Raw genomic sequence first — 26,635 nt, forward strand, 5'->3', positions numbered from 1 at the left:
TAAAGCAAAGCCTCGCAGGCGTCACAGGGCAAAAGAGGTGGACAGTAGCATAACCAGTTCTGCACAGTGAAGGACTTCCCATTCCTAAACCTCTGAAAGTATTTTTGATCAATTCAGACGACAAGAAGGGAGGCAAACGGACACCAGGTTCTCCTCAGCCTTCAGCATGTAAGGATGATCCACACATCTGCCTCAGAAAATAATTGGCAGCCAGTGCAATCAAGCCAGGATTGACACAATATGCTCAATCATCTTGCCCCAGCGAGCAATCAAGTCACCAAATTCTGCACCAGCTGAAATTTCTGAACTATCTTAAGAGGCAGCGGTGAAGCTGCATGCTCCGCTACCGGGGACAGAGAGCAGGCGTGGGCATGGCTGGCGACTCCAGGGACATGGCATGCCGCCTGCAGGGGCGTGGTGCGCATTCTGGGGGGTGTGATGTGTCACCTGTGTGGGCCTTGCACCCGGGCGCACGTGGTGTGGTGTGCGGCACATATCCAGGGGGCACAGCGATGGCACCCTACTGGAATAGTGGTACCGGGGGCGGTCTGCTCCCTCCTTGACACCGTCCCTCTGCCAGTGTTAAGAGGCGGTCATGAAATTGTGAGCCTGCCTACGATTCCCAAGCCTACCCCGAGCCGTCGGGGAAGGGACAGAGCTGTGCCGCCTTGCCAGTGGCCTTCGCCGCTTACCCCTTCATTTTGACTATTAGATTGTGGGTGAACATATCAGACAACAAAGCGATTCTTCAAACAGCTCTTGTTTATTCACAGGCCAGAACTGAACTGAACTGAAGGGTTCAGCCAGCCTGCTTATATAGAGCTCTACTACAATGCAACTGTAACACTTTCTGTAACTATCCAATCACTGAACGTCACTTTCAATCCCTTATTTGCATATGTAGACATGAGTGAAAACTATGTACAGTATCCCCCTGCTGGCCTAGGGTGAGAACTTCAGTACATAACATTGACAGCTCAGGGGAGGCTTGGGAGTCACGGGCGGGTGGAGCACCATTCCCCTGCGCTCTTGGGCTGCTTACTGGGGGGGGGAGCCTCCTCAGAGCTGTCAAAAGGAAGAGAGAAGGGAGGAAGGCTGCTGGCAAAGCGGCACAGCTCCCTACCCTCCCCCCCCGCCCAGGAAGCAGCCTGCCATGGGCGTGTTGCTCCACACACACCGCATGGGTGTCTTGCTCTACCACATGGGCGTCTCGCCCCATCCCACTAGGATACTTGCCCCTCCCCCATGGCCCTGCCCCCGGGTACACAGCATGTGTGCCACTCTGGATGCCAGAGCAGCTAGCTCCGCCTCTGAGCTCAGGCAGGGAGACTGCTGGACAGCGAGGTGGGTGGTAAACCAGCAGAATCCCAAATCTGTCCCAACACACACTAGATCCCTGCCAACTGGACAGAGAGCCTGGAGAGAGAAAGTCTCTATTTTTAAAAAGATAAAGGTAAAAGACCCCTGTGCTGTTAAGTCCAGTCAAAGGCGACTATGGGATTGTGGCGCTCATCTCACTTTTCAGGCAGAGTCAGCCGACGTTTGTCCACAGACAGCTTCCCGGGTCATGTGGCCAGAATGACTAAACCGCTTCTGGCACAACGGAACACTGTGATGGAAACCAGAGCTCATGGAAATGCTGTTAACCTTCCCGCTGCAGTGGTACCTATTTATCTACTTGCACTGGTACACTTTCAAACTGCTAGGTAAGCAAGGAGCTGGGACAGAGCAATGGGAACTCATCCCGTTGCACAGATTTGACCTTCCGATCGGCAAGCCCAAGAGGCTCAGCGGTTTAGACCTCAGCACCACCTGCTCCCTTAAATCTCTATACACCGCAGCAACTCCCCCTCCCCAACCCTCAAGTGTGCCTGGTGGGTCAAATACCTGGTGGGTACAACTGAGTGACACCAACCACACCCTGCTCACCAGCCCAAGTCTCATTTATATAGACCACATAAGCCTCCTCATCCATAATCAGATCATGGGAGAGGGATGTCTTATTGTGAGCCAACATGACATTCAATAGCAACACCCACAGATGTCTGGACTCAGCAGAAGAGCATAAAATATAATTAAAGAAAACATTGACACTCCCAAGCTGCTGAGAGCAACCAAAGCTTTCCCGCCTCTCCATAAAAAGGGGGTGCTAAAATCCTTGATGAAGGTTGGCAATATTCCCATTCACCTTTGGAGTGGGATCTAGTCACAGGTTGACTCATTAGATTCCCAGCAGAACAAGTGGTGATGAGCACAGTGTCCTATATGTTTCAGATGATGCCTACTAATGAAACAATTACTTCTCAAAATAACCCAGTAATCTTCCTTCCCGGTGCAGAAATAGCTTCAAAGGGATGGGTGGGTGAATGCTCTTGGATAAGCTTTGAGGAAGGAAGATCTATACTGACACTGCAGATCTTGCCCAGCTAGAGACCATTGCAAGGATGAAACATCCACTGTTGAGTTTGGCATTGACCTGTCTATACTTGCTTCATGGTTCGGCCATTGTCAATGTTCAGTCAGACTTCGATATCACAAAGGTAACCACAAACGTATCTCCAAATGGGTGTTTTTATCCAGACCAAAGCAGAGAGTAGAGGGTAGGAGGGGACACTACATCTGTCAGCTCTATTTCTGATGGAGACACTTGTCCCATTACAAAATGGCAGCTACTGCAGTGTTGTGGCAGCAAGAGAAGTGTTGAATGCCTCCCAGCAGTCAGTTCAAGGCTCCAAAGCCACAGTGAGGCAATGATTTGACACTGCCATTTTGGGTCCTTGAACTTTGGAACGCAAGGCCACCTGTCTTGGGCTGTGGGCAGGAGGTAGGAGATATCCCAACCATCTATATACTATTCCCCCACCACCACTACCATCAAATAGTGAGCATTGCTTCATGAACTGATGCGAGTGGAAAGAGGATCATTCCAATGCATGCATTTATAGCGAGGAAATTGACTTAACTCCTCTTTCTAGTTTGATGGAAAATGGAACCTCATTGCACTGGCTATGAAAGAAGGTCAACCATCAGAGGACAACAGGGTTCATACTACAGTTGTGATTGATAATGATGGAGTCATCGCTTTCAAAACATGGGTTCCAGTGTAAGTTCTCCTGAATTACTTTGATCACCACCTTCCTTTGTTTTGCAAGGCTCATCAGTTCAATTGTTGGAGGGAAGGGGCGGGGGGGGGGACTAAAATGCAATGATCTGGAGAGGCTTCAAACCCAAATTTCAGCTGCTGCAGGCACAGATAGTGGGAGGAAGCTCACTTCTGCAGAAGCGCCATGATCTTATATTTTCTTTCCAGAGGGAAGGAGTGTAAAAGATTGCAGACTCGTTTTTTCCCAGATGAGCAGCCTGGAATATACAGGACAGGTAAACAGCAAGTGATTCACTCTTCATTCAGGGTGGAAGGAAATTACAGTATTCCAACAACCCTCCCATGGGAAGCCAAGTTGTTTCCAATTCACCTCTACCCCCCCTCTGATAGGAGCTTCCAGTTGGGGGCTTAATGTTGCAGTTGAGGGCTTGAGATAATCACAAATGGATTACTGACAATGGGTTTATTTAACATTGGATTTTCGTTGAAAAGTGAGAAATCTGATTTAATGCGGGTGGTGGGGTCCAGAAACTGGTATTCAGGAGCACTGCTGTCTTCAACTGTGGATAGCAGAGCATAGCTACTGTGACTAATAGCCATCAATAGATCTCCCCCACCCTTTAAAGCCGTCCATATTTGTGGCCATCACTGCCTCCTATAGGATTTCCACAGTTTAATAATAATAATAATAATAATAATAATAATAATAATAATAATAATAATAATAATTTATTTGTCCCCCGCCCATCTGGCTGGGTTTCCCCAGCCACTCTGGGCGGCTTCCACAAGACCCAAAATATACCAATATGTCATACATTAAAAACTTCCCTGAACAGGGCTGCCTTAAGATGTCTTCTGAATGTCAGGTAGTTGTTTATCTCTTTGACATCTGATGGGAGGGCATTCCACAGGGTGGGCGCCACTACCGAGAAGGCCCTCTGCCTGGTTCCCTGTAGCTTTGCTTCTCGCAATGAGGGAACCGCCAGAAGGCCCTTGGCGCTGGACCTCAGCGTCCGGGCAGAACGATGGGGTTGGAGACGCTCCTTCAGGTATACTGGACCGAGGCCGTTTAGGGCTTTAAAGGTCAACACCAACACTTTGAATTGTGCTCGGAAACGTACTGGGAGCCAATGTAGGTCTTTCAAGACTGGTGTTAGTTTAAGTATGCACTGCGTAAGAAAGTGCTTTCTTTTAAATGACCCAAGTCTTCCAGCATTCAGCATCACTGGATGCCCATGAATTCTAGTGTTACGAGAGAAGAATGAAAGCTTCTATCCACTTTCTCCAGCAAAACCTTGTATGGCAATGTCATTGACAATACATTGGAGAACTGGGGTGGGGGTGGAATACTTGGAACCGCGCCCCCCCCCCCACACAAGGCATATGCCCATTTGAGGTAACCGCTGCACCAAACTGTAAGAGAAGTGTGTGCCCTTAAAGGCTCTCTTTTGTGGTCCTGATTCAGATGCAGGGAAGACCACCATTTACATCATGAAGACAGATTACGTCCATTACGCCATTATTTTCGTTTACACAAAAGAATTGGAGGTCCTGCTGCTATACGGTATGTTTCTTCATTGATGGGAGTGTGTTGTGCGATGTAAATGTGAGGCTACTGAATGTGTCAGGTATACTGGCTAGCTGCAAATATACAAGAGTGTTAGATCCTCCGAAAGCCTTCCTCCACTTTCTGTTGTGCAATTTGAAGCAGAGATGAAGTTTCTTCATCTCCACTCCAAATCACCTCCACCAAAGCTCCTCTTTCAAAATGAGTAGCGTTTACCTCCCCAACCACAGAGCTGGTCCAGGGGAATATGATGGCACTGGTGTAGCATGGAGGCAGCACAGGGGCAGTTGCCCCAGGTGCAAAATGGTTGGGGGGAACAAACTTTCAACACTTGCTGCTGCTTTAATACAGCAGCATGCTTCTGTTGCTGGGCTCTTGATAACAGCTTCTCCATGCAAACCAGGAAGTGGCCTTTCCAGACAATGGAATGACTCTTCTTATCTCTGCGGGTGACACAGATGCCATTAGGCAGTTGAATGTGCATGAGTACCCCATCCGTTTCCCTCCCTCCCTCCTCTCTGCAAGGCCGCAGGTGCTGGCAACCCATGCTAGGCCACTGTACCATGGTCAATGGTATCCAAAATCACTGCACCATGAAGAAGCAGGAGCAGGCTCACCCACTCTCTCCTTGCCTTCTTCTCTAATATAAGTCATCCATTGTGCTGAGCGGAGCCATTTCAGTGCCAATCCCAGGTCAAATGGGCCTAGATAAGTCGTTTCCTCTTAGCATGCCTGAAGCCACAGGACCAATGTTCTCTTGAGCACCTTTCCTGAAAAGGGAATGTTTGGAACTGGGGGTGGTAGTTGTCATACATGCCAGATGTGCTTTCTCTTATAAAGTCTTCTCTAGTGGGATATAGCTAGAGAAAGGCAGGTACAGTGGTACCTCGGGTTACGTACACTTCAGGTTACAGACTCTGCTAACCCAGAAATAGTGCTTCAGGTTAAGAACTTTGCTTCAGGATGAGAACAGAAATCGTGCTCCGGCGGCACGGCGGCAGCAGGAGGCCCCATTAGCTAAAGTGGTGCTTCAGGTTAAGAACAGTTTCAGGTTAAGAACGGACCTCCAGAACGAATTAAGTACTTAACCCGAGGTACCACTGTACAGATACAGTCAGGAGAGCAGGAGCGAAGTGAAAACGGAGTCTTTTGGGCCTGGGCATCGTTGCATTGCAGAAGGGCTTTAGAGCACTCTGAATCTGCAGCAGCATAATGTGCTATACAAATTGGCTCTCTGAAGGCACACACGAGAAGCTCTTCTTCCACCATATGCCCCTGAAGATTTTCTAAGCCAAAGCGAATCCACCATATTTTAGTGCTGTGGTGCAGTTATCATTTGAAAGGCTGTTCAGCCAGCACAGCAGATATTTCAGAATATACTGATGTGATATTATACACTGCATCTGCATTGCAATGTTGGGAAGCCACACAGCATGGTTTGTTTATAGTGTCTGTTCTAGTCCACTATCCCCTTTTGAAAATAATAATAATCTAATAATTTTATTATTTATATGCCGCCCATCTGACTGGGTTGTCCCAGTCACTCTGCGTGACTCCCAACCAAATATTAAAATCACAATAAAACATCAGCCATTAAAAACTTCCTTTTGAAGCCACCCACATCCTTTTTGTGGCAGATTTCATCCTTTAACTATGTGCTTCAGGTCCAAAATGCGTTTGTTGCCTGGGATCCAAAATAAGTATGTTCTATCTCTTTTTTCTCCCTCTTATTTCTCAATGTGACAATTTTTGGGGGGTCTGAAGTCAGGGAAGAGGAAGCATCAACGGAAGTGATAGAAATATACAAGGAGATTGCAGCGTCAATAAATCTGTCTGTCGACAAGATCATCTATCTTCAGAGATCTGGTAATATGAGGTTCTCTTACGCCTTATTATTTCCAGATTTGAGATAAATAGTGATGCAATTTCTTTTTTCTTTAAACAAAATGGATCACAATTTTCTAGCAATGATGATCAAGGTAGTTTATTGTTGGGGAAATAAGTAGTATGAAGTATATCTTGACTGGTCCTGGTTGCATTCTGTACCTTGGTCCCAATTTCACATCCTGCTCTGAGAGCTTCTCTCTTTTATTCTGCAGATTCTTGCTCAGTTGTATGAGTAAGACACCTGAACCTGGAACTGTGTGTGACTGCAAAGGTGTGAATCAAAGTTGTTAAACCCTCCCATTTGGAAAGAAAATCAGCTGGATCTCATTCCCATAAATGTTACAAGATGATGCACCAATACCACGACCAGTCATATAATTATTTTGAAAACTAGTCGAAACTGAAATAAAACCATCCAAGATCCATATAAATGTGCTCAATTTATTTTCGCTTAATCAATTTATCCTACGAATCTATAGGCCACCTTCATAACACTTCAAGGGGTTAGCATTGCAAAAATGTGCAATATAAAGGAAAGGAAACCACCGTATTATAACAAGAAGTTGCCGTTGTAACAGCAATGATAAGAATTTTAAAAGACATTAAGAGTTCTTCTTTGTGCTCTCTGTACAGCCAATCATAGAAAAGTGGGTGTGGCCAATGGGAAAGGTGGATTAAGGGCCGCAGCTTTGTTGCAAAACACCTGCCTTCCTTCCATGCAGAAGTTCTATCCTCATCAACATCTCCAGGTAGGGTTTCCCTGGAGCATCTGGTTTGCTCCAATTCTGGCAAAAGAGCTCTTTTCATGTCTTACAGGCAGACACGAAGACCAGCCTGTTCTCCACAGCGACAGTGTGGAATATCACTTCTGTGAGTTTGTGTGACGCCCCTTTCCGTTGTTTTATGACACATCACATGGAGGAATTTCAAAATTCCCCCCAAAAGAAAAGGATTGACAAGATTTAGGGACATACACAGTACAATCTGTTCAGGACCATCCCATCCTCTGTGAGGTGGAATCCCCCAAGAATGTCCTCGAAGCATCCAGAAGGGGATATAAGCCGAAGTATGTCAGAGAGCAGAGGAAAGCGATGGAGTATTGTTTGGAGCTGGTACAGAACATATTGATGCACACTACCCAAACTCGATGAGGGGTGCAAGATTCCAGGTGCTTACCTAGGGTTCACGTTTCCTTTTGGAATGAGGCATAGTGGAGACTGTGGTGTCTTCATGATATATGGTTTATGCACAAATATATACAACCTGAGACAGCTAACACCCCAAAGGGTATTGGTCCTCCCATAGCCACAGCCTTGGATTCAAACAAACATCAAAAATTGTTCTCTTTCTCTCCAGCATGCTGTGTTTCCTTCCAGCTCACATCCCTGCCCCCCCCAAACACTCAACCCTGGCTCTCCCCCGCCCTGAATTGAGGGGTATTTGCCATCTCCCACGCTATCCCTTAATCCTGCTTAATGGTTCATCACCCAGGCTATCACCTCATCAGGAAGATAGCTTGGCTTGATTTAAACACTTGCTGGTTCCAGTGGTTGGTGGGGTCTTGCATCCAGTTTAACTTCCCTAATTCATAACACTATATAGAAAGGAGAATTCCTGGATGCCAGGTTTGGGGCAAGTTCTTTCTTTGGCATGAGAACTCCAGCAGATATTTAAAATCGCAAAATAAGGAGCAAAGTACAGCATGGAAATATAGGTGGTTAGACCTTTAAAAGAGTTCCTTAATGTCTCCTTTTACAAACTTGCTTTCTCAGGTTTCCCTCTCCCCCCAGCATAAAAATCAGTTTACTTCCAAACTCTTCAAAGGTCAGGTTCGTGGGCTTCAGATAACTGCACAGCCAGTAAAACGTGGCTTAGTTAGAATGTAGTGAAAATTCCTAAATGGTATAGTAACACAAAAGTGGCTTGTGAGAGCCATGCAGCTAAGCTGGATCAACCAGTTTTCCACACACCGAGTTCATCAGATAGATGTGTGTGTGTTTACTTATTTCCTCCCAAGGTGAGGGGAAGTGACCTAGGTTAAGCCTGGCAGGACAGCTTACTCTATGGTATTAACCACTTCATGCATTAAGCACATTGGTTGTATGATACTAGTTATCCCACAGTTGAAGTCAGAGAAGCAGCTGGAGTGTCTGGTGAGACTGGCAATTGGAAAGATGAAAAACGAAGGACAAAGAATGAGATGGGAGGGAGAATGGAAATGCAGGGAAAGGGTTTGGAGGAGGAGAGCCAGCCAGCTGAAGTTAAGGTTCAAGAATGGTTATTTAGCATTTAATATGAATTATCTGTTCTGGGCATTACTTTGTATATATATACCCTTAATACTGGTTTTAACTAACTGTGTCATGGTCCGAGTGTTGTCAGGCAGGAGTATTTTCAAGCCCTACATGGGACTGGACCTGGAACCTCCTGGATGCAATACAGGTGCATTGACTGCCAAGACCCCTTCAACCAATAGAGCTAAATAAACGTAAAACATGTTGCTATCACAGGAGTGAAGCTTTTCGCATGTTACAACCGTTGGCACAAAATGTATTGTTTACACAATTTGACACAATCACAAGAGGGAAAGTGCTACTGTTTCCTCTGATATAGCCATCTGTTTACTTCATCATAGGGACGCAGGTGGCACTGTGGGTTAAACCACAGAGCCTAGGACTTGCCGATCAGAAGGTTGGCGGTTTGAATCCCCGCGACGGATTGAGCTCCCGTTGCTCGGTCCCTGCCCCTGCCAACCTAGCAGTTTGAAAGCATGTCAAAGTGCAAGTAGATAAATAAGTACCACTCCAGCGGGAAGAAAAACGGCGTTTCCGTGTGCTGCTCTGGTTCGCCAGAAGCGGCTTAGTCATGCTGGCCACATGACCAGGAAGCTGTACGCCGGCTCCCTCGGCCAATAAAGCGAGATGAGCACCGCTACTCCAGAGTCGTCCACGACTGGACCTAATGGTCAGGGGTCCCTTTACCTTTACCTTATTTCATCATTACCACATCTCAACCTTCCCTATAAAGAATGAACTTCTGATCTTGACAGACGGTATTATCAATGTTATATGGCTGTTGTAGAGTGCTGCTATCTAGTACTTATCCAGGCAATGCATATTGTATTTTTAATAAGACAGAGGCGTAGGTGTCTTTTTGATCAAGGTGGCCAACTCTCTGCAATCCAGGCATCCTGTCCACAGCCATATATATAAAATAATTACAACAGAAAAAACCCTCTCCCACATGACATATATTAATAAGCCTCCATTTCATATGGTTCACTCACACTCACCCCCACCTTATTTCCATTGTGTTGCAAATTTTAAAAAGGACAAGAATTTAAGAAAAACGCATTTATAAAAATTATGTCTTGCTAGCATTTTTTCCCCCAGTAGTTGGAATAACTGCATTGCGTATATATCTATACTCCGTACCGTATCACAATTTCAAGTATTCTTTTTATGTTTATCTTTTCCCTTTCCCTTTCTCACTGAAAATTTTCAATAAAAAGAAAATATGAAAAAAGAATTTAACAAAAATGGCAGGAATGCTTTATGGCACATAAGGTATTGGAAAAATTATTTTAAAGAGCGATCCTAGGGTATTCAGCTCCGTTAGATACACGGTACACACACACACACACACACACACACACACACACACACGAACTGCATGAATGAACTAAATTACCAAAACCAAAGAATTAGCACCCCTCATAGTCACAACAGCCAGGATTCTCTGTGCATAATATTTGACAATACAAGTTACACCTTCCTTCAGGGTAATGGATAAACCAAATGGTGGATTTTAAACTTAAACTCACCATGTGAGAAAAATAAAAAATACAACTATGGAGCAAATTTAGTGTAAACTTATCTCCTTTTATTCATTTTTGTAAAACGAACACTTTATAATGAAATATGCAGCTTTTGTTTTTTAAAGGTTATTCCAGATACTGTGTATAGTTTTGTCCTATGTTGTATTGTAAAGTATGGTGTTGTTGTTTTTTAAAGTAACTGAACAGTAAAAGGAGGCAGAGAACAAAATGCAGAGAACTATTCTGGCAGGATGCAGGAGTGGTTTCTGGGATTTTGTGCATTTGAACTACTGAGTAAAAAACCGGGCATCAAACATAGGAAAGAGGTCAACCTCTTATCGTCTTCCAGAGGCACCAATCTTCCTCGGGTCAAGGCAATGGTGTTTTAAATGTCTCATTTTGGCTTCTCTTCTGTCAGAAATATGCTTTCCAATACCACAAACTCTAGATTACAGGACTAGATGGAATGACATGCATACAAGAAACATTTTCGTAACATTCTTCCTGTTAGCATTTGAGAATGGGCAAGGCCACGTACAAAGATAGAAATAAAATACAGCAGCAGAATCCCATGTTTGCTCGGATTTTCATCAGAAAAGCAGGTAACAAATCCTTTTTTAAGTTTCACCAAAGCAATCCTCCCTATTGCACTAAACAATTAGACGGGTTTCAGCCTCCATAAACCTTTACTACGGCAAACGAACAAACATACAATCTCAAAATTGTATGTTTCATGTGACAAGACACAGGCCTGCTTGATAGCTTCCCACAGGTATCTGGTAAAAACTGAATGCTGGAGTAGATGGGCCATTGGTCTGTTTCAGCAGGCTCTTTGTATGTTCTTAGCATACTGAGAAAACTCTTGGCTTTATTAATAGCTCAGAAAGGAAATTTTAACAAACAGCATTTTCCACCAGAGTGCCATAGTGACGAAAGGAACTGTTCCCTAAAATGTATTGGCAGGCTTATGTGAGATTTTCCCCCAACCCACTTTGCGATGAACCGTTTCCCTTTGCAATATCTTAGTTGCTGGTACTCAGCTATTCATTGGTTGCCACTAAACAATACTTTCAAGTTGGGTTGCTGTCCCTAGGCTATCATGACTTTCACATGTAGCTTATCTCAGGTGTCACCACTCTCAAGGATGGGCACAATACTCTTGGTAAGGGGAAACAAGAACATGGGGACTCTGTGCATTTTATATTAATTGCTTTACTGAAGTTGTTCTTGAGATGTAATTTGGGGCTTTCAGTTGTCCACTACCATACTTAGTTGTCCACTCTTCTAGGATGGCGATTTAGTATTTGTCCATGATAAAAGGATCTGAACAGATATATTTAGAGTTCATTATTTGGCCAAAACTGCCAAAGGTATTATTAAATTTGAAATACTCAAGCTAGTGAAATACTTAAAATGGTCATGGCTATATCTCTGTCATGGATATTCATGATAGCCTATATTCCATCAACGTGTGGGATATTTGTACAGAATGATTTTATGGTCATAGTTGCTAAGGCAACTTTCCATTAGAAACAAAAATTTTGAAGGCCTTAAGCCTTCAGACAAAAATAAATTCATAATTACAATAATCTAGGGATACTGCTTTGCGAGGCAAGACTCCCTACAGAAACATGACTTGCTAAAGTGATACAGATTCCTCCTTCAATCCTCTCCCCAAACCAGCTTGTGTATGTCTTGATTGGTATGCAAGACTAGGTGGAATGAGGCACAAACTATTTGTTTCTTGACATGCGGAAAACTTCCAGTGCCAAGGCTTGATCATTTCTAAATAATGAGGATGAACTGTGCTGTTAATGAGAGAAGTAAAAAACCCCAACCCCACCCCCATGCTCTAAACTCTAATAATCTAACAAATTCCCATTAGGACATGAAGCTTTGCAGATCCCCTTAGATTCCACAGAAGGCAGCTGTGCACTGTTGGCATGTTTTCAGAATCCGTACACATGTATACTACTAACACTGGGATGCAGGCTTGATCAAAGTAACATAGAGGTCAACTTGCCCGAGGAGCCAACTGATTTGACCACAATTAGTTACAGAAGAATCACATACACATAATTTTCTTTAATTGCAGTTTATTGAGCATCTTCTATTATATGATGAAAACGTTATTCCCACTGATGCCATTTTGTTTCAGTCTTTGGACTTTATGCCACCCTGCACCATTCCCTTCACAACTGGAGAAACAAAGGGCAACGAACAAAACCCATAAAAAGAAGGAAGGTAGGTCTCTTGATGCTTCATATACCCTACAGAAATAAGAGAGAAATGGTCACCGTAATATAAAACCACGGAACTGGAATGCTGGGGATGGGGAATGGAGAGACAAGTAGCACAAAAACCACCATCAGAGTAGTTGGCTTCATCGTTGGTAGCCACCAGAGACTCATCAAGGATACTGACTAGCCTTGAAGATGGTTCTTCATTATCGGGGAAGAAAGAGGTACAGTAGAAAATATGAGCTCAGGTCAAACAAGCATGTTGCTACCATTACCCCCCTGCCATGCATTACCTGTCCTCTGGCGAGATAGTGGCAGTCTCTGGGGCTGCTGACCCAGCATCAGAGTCCTGTGAAAATATTGCATAGAAAGGGGGGGGTGCATAAGTAGTTTCACAAGCTCAACAGTACTCTATTCTCCTGCAGTTACAAAGCTTGCCTCTGGAAATGTCATTTGGAACAAAAACAGTTCTGGAATTCGTGGAGAAGCAGTTTTGCCTCCAAGGCCTTCTAGAGCAAACTGTAATCTTGCTTATTCCTCCAAACACTGGGTCAGAGGCTGGTGGGGCTCCTGCTACCCGCTTTTCTGAGGGACAGGTGAGTCTGTGTGAAATCTTCATGTGAAAGGAAGCGGAAAACACTTTAGTAGCAATTCTCTTTGCTCCTTTATCAAATGAATTTGCAGTATTTGCCAGTACCTGCAGACTAACCATATGACTGAAAGTCTGCTTTAGTCAAAACTAAAAATCCAGTAGCCCAAGAACTCAAGACTGTTAGGACACAAGTGGAATAAACTCTGCAGGTTGCACAAAGTAAGCAATTTGAACGTGTTCTTTTAAAATGCACTTGAGGGAAACTAAGCTCCTCCCTTCTCTTATTGCATTCCACTGCAGCAAGAGTTTCTCTAGAGTTCAGCTTCCTTTGCTAATAGGGCTTGACTGGGCAGGAGAAGCGGCGAATTTTTAGAAATACTGGAATGTAGCAAGCTAAGGCAAGAGGGGTTTCATTCTCTTTACTGACACTGCTTTTCATGCAAAAATAGATCCAGCCTAACCCCCTGTTCTGCATATGAACAACACACACGTACACGGTTGTCTTGTCACATCTAGTTTGACTCATAGATGGTCACGTCACCTTTTGTTCAAAGTTTCTATTTGGATGGAAGAATAGCTTCACGCGGAGCCCAAGGACTGATGAGGCTGTAGGGAGCAAGAGGGAGGAATCTTGAGAAGACACAGGAGTGCCTGGTAAAGAAAGTAGCTGAGGTCTTGGGAGCCCTAGAGGCACGAAGGAGGGCAGTGTAAAAAAGCTGCACAAGTTATTTCAAATTACATCTTTTTTCCATGACAGAACTGAAGGCAGTGTGCCTGGAGCTTCCATGAGCTTCGTGTGGCTTTAAACCATTACTAGCCTTTATGCGGCGTGTATAGGGTGCTGGGGGAGAAGTAGTGCCTCTGGTGGGGGACACACCATGCTCCTTCTGGGGTAGTTCGTCCACCATTCGTCCCCACCCTGCAGTCAGCTCTCACCTGTGGCTCCTAGAAGCTGTCAGAGCGACAGCGGCCACATCCCAGGAACAGCATCGACTGGCTGACTAAAGCAGGTGAGAGTAGCTGATGGGTCTCAAACCCTCGGTGAGTTAGGTACTTCCCCTGAATGCAAATACAGGCTCCACTGGATTGAGCAAGAGTGGGTCCATCGGTCAAGAAGGTGGTTTCCGCACGTGCTGTAGAGGGAAGTGAGGGACAGATGGGACTAGTCAACCTGGGAAGGTAGCTCATCTAGGAAAAGGCAAACTCTGATCCTAAACCTCTGTTGGCTCATGAGATATATTCAGGAGAAGAGCAAGCTAAGGAGCAAACCCTACACAAATCCGGAATGGGGTGTCTAAGATGGTTGGATGGTGCCTGATACGTCTCCTTCCTGCAAATCTTGCAGGAAAGCAAGGCCAAGACAGGGGCCTTGTCATCTGGGCAGCCCAGGACCTCCATACACACTGTCCAGGTTTGCTTCCCAAGGAGGTCACTTTAGTACTGCTAATGCAGCGGTTTGGCTGCGCCCCCTAGAGGTGCACTCCGTTGTCTATCAAGACAGACGTGAACAACAACAGCCCTTATGTACAAGGACATGAAAAAGAAGAGCAAAGGGAAGCATGGGTTGGAGAAATGAAGGCACTGAAGGAAAGCTGTATCAGGCAGGACATAAAAGGGGCTCTGGAAACTAGGAGGAGATGGGGGTGGGAGAGGAAGAATTTTGCATATTAACTCAATCAGTGAAGGATCTGGCTGTATATCTCTAACTCTGTAGCAATGATTTCAAATATTTTTTAAAAATGCATGAGAGTGCAGTGTCTCTGGCTTTTTTCTACTCCTCCTTTTAAGCACAAATCACATTTTATTACAAGTACTCAACTGAGAGATTGGTCTGCAGTACTTGTATAGAACTACATATCGGGGGGGGGGGGGCGGACGGGCGGACACTTTGGGTCTCTGTTAAACAGTGGCACAGCAGCAGAGGAAGATTGCGGTACTGGTTCCTAATGCTTCTCTCTCCTTTTCACTTAGAAAGCTTTCCTCCCAGCTGCTTCCCCTGGCCTTCCCGTGACATGAACACACTCATCAGGTATGCCAGCTGGGAAAAGCAGGTGTGGTGGAAAGATGACAGGCATGTCTGCAGTATGCACTGAAATCAGCATTCTTTAGCTACATTAAAAAGAGAGGACCTGGGTGGAAGGATGCTAGGTTATCAAATTACTCCTTAGACACAGGTGACTGGTGCATGACTACTTTTACTGCATTTAATTTTATTATTTACATTGGTTTTAGCAAGTTTTTATACGAAATGAGCTTAGGGAGGCATACAATCAATGGTCCAGTTCACACATCACTTTAAACTACAGTTAAGTTGGTGCACTGGGAGAAAACCAGCACCACATCACTCTTTCCATAGTCCCGCTATTCTGCAGTACAGTGGTACCTTGGTTCTTGAACTTAATCCGTTCCGGGAGTCTGTTTGACTCCTGAAACTGTTCGAAAACCAAGGCGTGGCTTCTGATTGGCTGCAGGAGCTTCCTGCACTCACGCTGTGAACCAGTTCAAGAGGGAGTGCTATCCCATCTTGCACAAACTGAATGCCCCCTACCCACCCACTAATCACACCTCCAGCTTATCTAGGTTGAGCTTCAATTTATTAGCCCGCATCCAGCCCATTACTGGAAATGAGGTTGCCACATCTGGATTAGAGGGAGTTGGATGACACCCACATACTAAGGTCACTTCAACCCAGATTCTTGGCCGTCACTCAGCAAGTTCAAGTAAATATCATTGGGGTGGGGGAAAGAGAGCCAGGGCCTGCTCAAAATGTTTTGCTGCCTGAGACAGATCAGCAAATGTTGTCCAGCTGCCACCTGCTCCACTGCTTCCTCCTGCTCCAGCGTTTCCCCACGCTCTGCACCTCCAACATGACTTTTGCACATTTCACTGTAAATAAAGGCCTTGATCCACCCCACTGTTTCTCTAAGTCAGTCTGTCACATATCTCTTGGAAGTCTCTTCAAATGCAAAAAGGGTGCTCAAGATATCTGATCCTCTAAGCCACCCCTACTATGTGCTCTGTAGGTGGAAAAAGGTAACTTGTTGCATTATTATATCATTCAGGATTACCTTGCTTTTTCTAACTGAAGTTCTGTCTTGTAAGCATATCCCGTTTCCATGCAATCCCCCCCCCCAAAAAAAAATAAGACAGGCAGTCCAAAACTCATGTTGTGCTTCTCAGAAGTGTCATATTTCAGACACTCAAAAAATCATTGAGAAGCAAGGGGCACCTTGGTCTAACCAAACAAAGAACAAGTTCACATATGTGGCAGCACCAATGAATTGTTTCCACAGAACCCTATTACCCACAAGCAGTACTGCATGGATTTTAGTGATTCCTGCAATCACAGCAGCCATTCACTTGCACATTAACTCTTCTTATCTTACACAAAGCTGTTCAGATGGCAAACCATGAACATTTGGTGGAAATGTCTCATAGGTTTATTATTAATGTTTATCTTGTGTTTAAAATCTGTGGCACATTAACTCCCAGATTAACTGTGATCTAATGGGCACCGTAATGATCGCAAGCAAATAGTTGTAAAAGATTTCTTATGGCTACAATTGATTTCCAATATATGAATTTTCAAGGGGCAGTTTTGGAAAAAGTCTGTAGGGAAAATATGAAAGTCGAAGAAATCTTACTGTAATATGTTTTGAGATCATAAATATTTGCTTCTCATTCCACTCAGCTGCTGACAATTTTCCCCAATGAGTTCTATTTCTAACTGCTCATTCCACACAGCATTGCCTACATGAAGTATGAGCCAATGGCTCTTTAATGCAGAACATTCCTTGGAACTGAAAATCTGGGCCACAGTGAGATCAAATGTCAAATTTCACATTCCATTTCTGTTATAATGAAATTTGTACAGAGTCATTTCCTTCACCTTGAAATACATGTCAAGTATAAATACTACATGGAAAATGCCTTTGAAATGGAAGTGATAAAAATACAATCTAGCAGTACTTTTTGGAAGAAAGTGTTACATATTTTTAACATGAGCAAATGGATGCCCTAGGGGAAGGTTGTGATAAACTAGTCAGCAACAATCTCTTAAAGTACTATGTAACATGAAATCCAGACAGGCACACACAGGTCTGTCAGCCCTCCATAATGGCTTTCAGTCAGTATTCCAGATTAAGGAGAAATGTGGTGTGTAAAGATCCATTATTGTGGATAAGAATTGACCAAGAGTCAGACTCACCATGCAGATTGACAAGTCAGGGAAGCTGCCTCTCATCTTTGCACGTTACACCAGCTAATGTTTTGGAATCCATCTCTCCACACATGGCAGCATTCTCAGTTCACGGGTGCCATCTGAATAAGTTCCTTCTTCTGCTGCCACCTACCAGTTTTATTACTCTGTTGCAGCACAAGGGTATATAGAAGAAGTTCTTGTTCAGCTTGCAGAAAAATCATACAATGGGGATCCTTTTAAGGCACCAAAGCTTATTTCAAGCTTTCCCCCATATCCACCCACACCCTTCAAAAAGAGTTCTGGACAGACGATACTCAGTAACAGGCTCTGGAAGGCCTCCCTACAGATGGAACTATCTGGATAAAGGACAGATTAAAATAGGATAGGCAAATACCACCTGGCACTGCTACCATGTGACTTCCATACATTTCAATAGGAAGGGGTGTGCAGCAGCTTTGTTGGTTGGGTTGAGCTCAACTAATTTCCAGGTACTGTAGAACCTAGAAGGCTATTTAATTCTTTCTTATAGCATATGAGTAGCTACAGATCTGAAACACACGACCTGAGCCACATAGAACATCACAGAACCAAACAACTTTTACTGAAGACGTTAACACCTTCCTGGGCTCCCAAAGGGGGAAAAAGTAGCACATTCTTCCCACAGACTCCTACTGCTTCAACACCACTCTCATCCTTCTCCCTGCCCCCTTGGATCTCTCTCCCCCAGGAGCAGGGACAATGCTTCCTGAGGTGTTCCTAATGCATTGAGAATACTTTTATTTTCAGCAAAGCGACTGCAACTGATTATCTCCTTTAAGATGTCAATTCACAAGGGCGCAGCCAATTTAAAGGAAGCAATCTGCAGCATGAACTTTTCCTTAATCTGTTTGCAAGTCGAAAGAGGAGAGCTTTAATTCCTCACCAGGCTTTCAACTACCTCCTTTAAATTAGCCAGGTGTTTGCAAATCGACAGGAGGAGGGAGTACACTGCAAAAGCAGCCCCCTCACCAGCATGCATGTGTGTGTGCGTGTGTGTGTACACACACACACACACACACACATGCACACACACACACTTTTTGTCCCATTTTGCATAGAAAACAAAAATCACAAGAGGGGGTGCATATGTCAAAATGTTTGCAAAATTATTATCTGTTGCAGCACTATACAAGTTTCGGGCTGTTAATAAATTGTTTTCAAAGTTATCAAGAGATCATTTGAATCACCAAGTATTACTGACATGAGTACCATCCTCAACAGCACATACTAAAAATGTCTGAAAACGTCACCCTCAAATGGCCTTAACAAAGGATGAAAACCACCCCCTCCCCCCCAGCCCTGCTATAAGAAATTAATTTTATATATAACTTTGTACAGCTAGTTTTTCATACCTGTTATTAATTGATGCCGATTAGTTTTGTGCTGATTGTGCCCCTGGAAAGCACCAAAGCCCTGTAAAAACTTAAGCCAAGAGTGTATATGGTGGGGGGAGGGGGAAGGGAGTGAGAAGAGCAAGACAGGAACATGGGAGGGTGGAGATGGCAGAATTTATGGAATTACACACCATCCCACCACTCCCTTCTGAAGCAGTGCATGTTGTTTAAACTCATCCTTGCCATGATCCTACTTGAACACATGGATGCTGAAAAGGTTTATTAAAAGATGGCTCTAGCAAAAAAGCAAAAAGCAAAAACAAGAAGAACTCAACATGTTTCCTAAGCCTCATTCTTTCTGGACAGTAATAATATTAAAACTAGGGTGTTAGAAGAAAGGAAAGCAATGTTAGCAAACATGGGATGATCAAAAGAGCTGAAAGTTACCTGCCAACAGGTCGGTACTGGATGCCACCAAACTGCTGCGTTTACTGTTTTACCACAGGGGGGAAAAGTTTAGGGAGGAACATTCTCAAGGATTTTTCACAAGCTCTTTCTCTTGCCATCAGAAAGGGGAGAAGGGAAGTTTTTCTCTGGATTGTTTGACTTTTTTGGCTCCTGAAAAGTTTTGCAAAGAACAGTAAGAAAGTGTGAACTGTTAGAAACATCAGCAAAATGAATTCTATGTATATAAAAGTTTACATAGCAGAACAGTGTTCCCCAAGAACTACAAATTCCCACCCTAAAACATGGACAGTGCATTAATCAAATAAAAGACATTCAACTGAAAACTGGTACATGACGGGGGTATGGAAACTTCCAACAATGGTCCAAGCCACCATCAGATCATCCCAAAAATCACCCTCCAAGGTCAGGAGACTCAAAATAAAAGTAAAAGAAAACTAAAGGAAAAAGGTAACATTGCATTATTAATCCTACAATAATTTGCATTTTAGGAATTCCTAGAACAGAGAAAAATTAAAAATAAAAAGAGACAGTAGCAGCAGAGGTTACCTGTCTGAGCACCTACAATTCCATAGAGAGAACAGGAGTGGGTCGTGAGTCTCACACCAGCCAAATAGCTCATAAACCTTCTCAAAAAGAGTGAGCCATGAGAAAGAATTGTACATGTTGATACGTCTTACAATGTTTAAGCCCATACACATTTAACCTACTTGGGCTTTGCTTTTCTAAACTGGGAGACTTATTAGAAGTTTAAATGATTTATTCCACTTCTTGATTCTGGTAAGAGTCCGGTGCAGCACCTCTCGTAGAGTTCTTTTAAATTTTTATAAGCATCGCAGGTCCAGAACATTTTTCTTAGGAGATAATCCACATGAGGCATTGCCGGCAAAGTCAGTGAAGCATGATCACACAGTTTGAAAGGTGAGTGCAACCCAACAAGAACAAAAGTAGTCCATGAGTGTGCTGTCCTTCCATCATTTATTACTGATGATCTATCACAGTGTTCCAGAATGAGAGGAGGGTTTATAAAATTTATCAAAACATTAAGACATTAAAGATCTGAAAACATACAAAGCTATAAACACAATCTGCATTTCTACACAATACAAAAATGTATGAAGGTAACCATTTTATCTGCAGAATTTGCTATATAGAACTACAAACATATTAAAAATACAAATAAAACATATGGAATTCATCAAGCTCCACCCACCACCACACAGCCCAGCAACTTTGCTTCCATTTGTGTTATGTCATTGGCTATGCTGATCCTATGACTTCTGTCTTACCAAGAGCTCGTTTCAACATAAAGTTTCAAACTATGATCAGCAACGCTGGTGCTCTTACTGTATTTAAGTAAATGTTCTTCAGAAAAGTGTGACATGTAGCATTAGCTTGTGTGGAATTTTCACCCTGATTAGTAAGAGCGTGATTTATTTTCTTTACCTGATAGGTATGTTGTTTTAAAAACCTTCTACCACGACATTTCCCTGGTGGAGCTACGATAGGCAGGGTAGGGGATGAATCTACAACCCTTGTTTTTTTAAGTACAATTTCCTGTGAGATTTTAGTGCGACTTTTCTTCTCCCACAGATTAGCCACAATTTCCTCCAATCTCACAATACATCCATGACCATCTCATGACAAGTAGACAAATCAAAGCTTGAAAAACTCTTCATGTTTCGTTTGTGTGTGTATGTTGGTTTTTTTTTTTTAAGAAAGAAATGTGTGCTTCATTGCACTGTGTTTATATTGATGTAAACTGGGTCTAGGAATTTGGGGTGGGGATCAAAGACACATGAGTGTGAAAATCAGACTTCTCACTACCAGTTTTGCTCAAGCAACGCAGACTAAATGTAGCCCATATCAGAACTGTCAAAGAGTTACCAGTTCCTTCCTGGATTCACTTTGTTTCTTTTCAGTGAGTGATTCAGAGATTTGTAAAGTTCTATCAGATAACAGAAGGATAATTCTTTGCTCAAATTCCTGAAATATGCTCAGTGTTTCAAAGCACATATAAGGAAAAAGATTACCCAACTGGGTCGTCAGAGAAACCTGTATTTTAGAAGACACGTGTAGCTGACAAAGGGTTGAAGAACCACCAACCAGGAAAAAAATTGTCAAAGACTGGGCTTTTGCCTGAGTTGCTGGGTGTTTGGGGTTTTTTAAAATGAAAACCTTAGTATCTTTTGTTCCAACCTGGGCACTCAATTTGCTTCATCAGCTAATGTCAACAGTCAACCTTCCACTTGATTTAAATAATATTTAATTCTACAAAAAAGAAGAGTACATATTTTAAAAAACAAAAAAATGTACAAACAAGGCATGACCAAACCTCCATGAAAGCAGGTTAACACTTTTCTGTTTATTGCCGCCTGACGCCTCTCTGCGTAGTAATCCTCAACTGGTGTGTATTTAAGATCCGAGTGAAGGTTAGACAGCCAAGTGGAGAGGATGGGCCAGAGGAATGAAGCTCAGAGCCTCAGAAGGCAGAGGGGCCAGGCTCCTTTGAGGCATCCAGATAAAAGCAGCACTGTACACATAAGCTGCCCACCCTCCAAAAACTTTCCACAAACCATCTTCCTGTTGCAAACATTTTACTATGTGGTGTGTTTTTTTTTTATAAAAAGTAATAGGATTCTGTATATATTGTTTCCATGTTGTACACACCCCAAAGAAAATAAATGAGTGAGAAATGGGTGAGGAGGAGGAAGGTGAGGCCATTAAAACAGACCCAAAGCTGCTGTTTTGGTTCTTTTATCAAATTTAATAAGAAAATGCACAGCCAGAAGTATCAGGATTGGGTAAGGGTTGGGAGAGGAGATCATCAGGCATTCTGGAAAAAAGAGTGACGAACTGGACAGACAAAAAACCAATGACAAAACAAAGCAAAATACAGACACATACATAGGGGCCTGAGATCCACAGAAGTGTGGCCTTAAATCATATTCCCATTCTGGCTGGGCCTTACTAGCAAAGTGTCCTATGTTGTTGCCCAAAACCTGCTTATTTCTCTTCAAGATTTATTCTTAAGGAAGTCACTTTAGATTTTAATGTGTTCTACAGAGAAACGTTACTAATAGTAGTAACACGTTAAGTTTACTCCAAGATGGTTGTGAAATTTGCAACCACTTCAACCCTCCTCCACACCCCCTCCCACATTTTTTCAGGGTAACAGATTAAGAAAAAGGTGTCTAGTTTTTGTTTGTTAAATAGTGGTGATGTTAAACAGTATGGGTATTTTCAAGTTTGGCCACTGTTAAAGATGCAGGCATGGAGAAGGAAGTGTTGGACGAGCATGTATTAAAAACGAAACATTAACATAGCATATATCTTGCAAAAAGGACTAAAACACTAACAAATACAAGTCAATGCACATTTGTTTTAAACTAGTGTTATTCTTTTTCACATCGGATTAAACATTATTTTGTACACCAAAAGTTAACAGTGCTGTTTATCTTTGCCTTTTGCGCAAAAGAAAACATGCCACTTCTGCCATCAATGAACAAGACTGAAATTTAGACACACCTTCTCCCCCCCCACCCCAGGAATTAAAATAATTTCTTAAAAATCCACACATACTAAAATCTTTCTCCGAAAGAAAGTGGTTTGTTTTAAATATAAATGTATGGACATAAACCCATCTGTTAATACTGAAATGGCAGAAGTCACAGGTTTGGTTCAAAAGCTCATGCTGAACTAATAAATGCTGCACCCTGTTTAATTGCTTTAAGGGCCAGACTTCTGAGGCCATTACAGACTGTTTGTCAGGGATGCGAATTCTCACAGATCCTACAGACATTAGATGGGAAATGCCGATATCTAGAACCTTTGGATGAAACAGAAATTGGCTGCCCTAACCTATAAACTCCTAATGGGACAAAAAGCAAGGGGTATAAAATAACCAATAGGACTGAGCGCTAATGAGGTGAGGGGATGGTTACAGACAATAGTTTACAAATGCTTTTGGAGAATTAAAACTTCTAAGTTCCGAAAGCACAAATCAAGCTGAATCACTTCCCAATGAACCCACATGCTCTGCAATGAGTTTAAAAATCACAGTGGCATCCCTAATGTCGCAAAGGTTCCAACCCCCTCCCCCACACAAATGCAGGTTCTTAACTGGACATGACCAAAGGGAAATTGGCTGTCAAAAATATCAACTAAACGTATGTTCTGCAAAATCAAGAAGTAGCAAAAAAGCAGCATTCACAGAACATGCGTTTTGATCTTGATCCCCAGACTAAAACCTCCCTTCACCTCCATAAGCTGCTTCCGATATACAGCACTACAAGTAGTTGTTGTTGTTTTTTTAAAAAAAAATGTACAAGAAAGTTGGTCATATTTATTTACACGTGGCATCACTCCACCAGGAGCTTAATCTCATTGGCTATTAGCTGGTTCATGTTGAATATACCCCCCGGGAGCTTGGTGAGCAACTCTCTCTCTGTGGTTTCAGGGTCGCTGTCGACAGAGCTGGAGCTGGCGCTCATATTGTCGACAGTGGCGCTAGCTGGAGGGCCCAGCTCTGGCTCGCTAGTCTCGCTAGCCGTGGACACCACAGAGAGCAAGGACATGCGTCGTGTCAAGCGACCGGGGGGAAGAAGGGAAGCGGCATAGTCCGCTATGATACCAGCTACATCTAGATTACAAGCCTTGTCAAAGGCAATGAAACCTACATTTGCATTGGCCTCGCAGACGTAGAACGAGCCATCATCCTTCATGAGGAGGTCGATGCCACATACATCCATTCCCAAGATGTTGGACACCTGGATTGCCAGCTGCTTGCCTTGTTCACTCAGCGAGCACATCATTCCTATGCCACCTGGCAAAAGAGAGAAGGGTAAATCTCAGGGTGGGGCTACTGAAGGTCTACCTATTTGGGGGCTACATCTTTAAAAAAAACCATGGACCAAACAGGTAGAGATGCGGGGGCTCCATAACGAATAAGACTGAAGTCTTGGGGGAACATTTAGGGAAGTCTGTATCAAAAAGATGGAGTCCACCTGAATGACAGAAAACCCAACAGCTAGTGCATAAATGGATGGGCATCTGTCATGGATGTTTTAGTTGATATTCTTGCATTGGAAGTGTTTGGACTAGATGACCCTTGGTGTCCCTTCCAACTCCACAATTCTATGAAAACAGGTGACAGAAAAACTTTTCAATCCAGCAGGGGATGATGAACGAGATAAACAGATTCTATTTTTTAAAAAAGGAATTGCTTAACAGTATTTGAATACCAGCTTTTAACCACACTGCTTCTGAAAGTGGTTCGCGATTAATATAGCTTTACAGGCAGATGATAGTGCCCTCACATTTGGTTCAAGATCTCACTCCATGAGAGGTAAAGCAAAAGGAGTGAATGAAATAAAAGTAGGCATTTAAAAACTTGGTGGGATAATCAAAGCCCAAGATATGTAACCATGGATATAACAGCCACAGAAAAGATAAAAGTGGTCCAAGGAGACAACATTTCAAGATAAAATAAGTAATAATGAAGCCCATTTCCAGTCACACAGTTCATTGGCAGTAAGTTGGCACGTACCACATCACTATTCTTTTATATTTGTGACCAGATAAAACCATATAAACTGAAGGAAGCCTACTACATAATATTCTAAATACCATTATCTTGTCTTTTGAAAAAGTTGGTCAAGTCTCCAATTTCAAAATCTAATTTTTTAATGTAACAGCTTAATTATTTGTAATTGCACATGAAACGGCTGCCACTTAAATTAGATTTTAAACTCTCCTTTGCCGGCCCCAATTCCACCCAAGAATAAGCACACTTCGATTCTTACCAAGCGAGCAATTGCTCTGCATTCTACCGTCTGTTGAGCAACGCAGCATAGTGCCCACCACACGACCTCCCACTACGATGACACGAACATCTTTGCCATGGGATTCTTGGACATATTTTTGGAATAGATAAGGGGCCTCATGACGAATTAGATGGCTCAAGTCTGCCAAATGGTGCTTGTCTCTTGCAAGAAACACAGCTTTACCTGCATAAAAACAGTATAGAAGGTGAAAGGGGGAGGAGGTCACTGAATTTTCTGCATATTTCTAAAGGGTATGAAAAACATAATCCTTAATCTCAGTGCTGCAAAAAAAGTATCCTGGCAGCACTGGGGCATGTATGAATAAAATTAAAATTGGTAAAGCGCTTTGCACATTTAGTGCTATAAAAATAGCAAAATTTGAAAAACAAAACATTACCTTAAAGCAAACTCACAATTTCCAACGTTTATTCCAGTTCTCAACTCCCTCAGTATAGGTCTGCCAGTATCCTTCAATCTTGGCCTGTATCATTCCGTGCTATTCTAGTAGTACTAGGTTGCAAGAGCGTTTTGCAACAGGTTTTGGGTTCTCTAGACACATAAAACAGAGGGCTGCACCAATCACAGTCCAAAGATGACAGCCGATTCCAAGGTGCTGTGTATGATTAGCTGATGAACCCAAAATGAACCACTCCCAATTAATTGGTAGCTACTAATTAGTGCAACAGTAAAAAATATAAAAATTATTTATTTATTTGCCAAATGCAAATCCATGGGAAGTATTAGAATTCTTAGTATCATTTAAGATGGGAAATATTCTTTCGTTGTTTATACCAGTAAGCTGAATGCAACAAAAATCTATAAAAAAAATTATCCCTAGAAAAATGAACCCTGAGCCAGGCCTAAAACTAAACTGATACAGAAAGCTGCCTCAAGTGGCAGTGCCCCCTAAACTAGTCTTAAGGCCCCAGATGCTGTGGCGATGCGGAGCAAACAAAAGGCTGACTGCTATCGACAAGGCAGGAAAGACAACTGGAGCTGTGACGCCCCACTTCACAGAAATCTGTGCTCCTGCCTTGCCCACAAGCGGTCAGTTTCTTAAGCCCTTAGGACCACTCAGTACAGTGAGGCTTCACAATACATTGCTTCTGAAACAGCCGTAACCACACCATGCAATTCTTGATCTCCAGCCCTTCCTCTTCCTTAACTGACCTATTCAAACTATCTACTTGCCACGAAACACACAAGAGCCTGGTGAAATGAAGATAAGTCATTCCTTTTAGCAACTGATAAGGCAAGCAAATCACTTTTGCTTAAAATGTTTACTTTAGGGAAATATTTCATCCCTGTATTTATGCAATCCTGTGTCCACAGGCCTTGGACTTTTGCTTACAGGCAAATTCTTTCTTTCAGACAACCCCCAAAGCCCCAAACAGCTATTCTCCTGCAAGAGGCCACATAACAGAAACACAAAAGATAAGCATTGTCCAACAGAGGAGTTTCAAAGGGAAAACCCAGAATGAAATAACTGGACTGGAATATAGAAGTTTGTTTCTACTCATCTGGGTACGCCCCATTGCAGATGTGGACTTACTCAGCCATGCTTA

The 26,635-nt window shown here is 43.0% G+C and overlaps 2 protein-coding genes and 1 long non-coding RNA gene across 3 annotated transcripts in view; 1 reads left to right on the forward strand and 2 right to left on the reverse strand.

Annotated features, from left to right (window-relative positions):
• Positions 1–2,416: 2,416 nt before the first annotated feature.
• Positions 2,417–6,988, forward strand: LOC309360250 (extracellular fatty acid-binding protein-like). The gene is made up of 6 exons (XM_081894909.1): positions 2,417–2,540; positions 2,976–3,103; positions 3,311–3,378; positions 4,569–4,667; positions 6,435–6,536; positions 6,770–6,988. Exons 1-6 carry the CDS (start codon positions 2,445–2,447, stop codon positions 6,787–6,789), a joined length of 513 nt encoding a protein of 170 aa, XP_081751035.1. The 5' UTR covers positions 2,417–2,444; the 3' UTR covers positions 6,790–6,988.
• Positions 6,989–12,453: 5,465 nt separating this feature from the next.
• Positions 12,454–18,058, reverse strand: LOC309360322. Its single transcript, XR_014163981.1, has 2 exons — positions 17,414–18,058; positions 12,454–14,339 (listed from the first exon to the last, which is right to left on the reverse strand). It is a non-coding gene; the product is annotated as an uncharacterized lncRNA (long non-coding RNA).
• A 3,933-nt stretch (positions 18,059–21,991) lies between these two features.
• Positions 21,992–26,635, reverse strand: part of RIMKLB (ribosomal modification protein rimK like family member B) — a 36,112-nt gene continuing 31,468 nt past the window's right edge. The window contains exons 6-7 of the mRNA XM_081894576.1: positions 25,050–25,253; positions 21,992–24,070 (exon numbers count right to left, since the gene is read on the reverse strand). Of these exons, the coding sequence (XP_081750702.1) occupies positions 23,607–24,070; positions 25,050–25,253 (668 nt within the window). The 3' untranslated portion in view covers positions 21,992–23,606. The remainder of the gene's footprint in view (positions 24,071–25,049; positions 25,254–26,635) is intronic.

This window comes from Podarcis melisellensis (assembly GCF_964234715.1).
Source record: "Podarcis melisellensis genome assembly, chromosome: 17".
In the NCBI taxonomy this organism is placed as follows: domain Eukaryota; kingdom Metazoa; phylum Chordata; class Lepidosauria; order Squamata; family Lacertidae; genus Podarcis; species Podarcis melisellensis.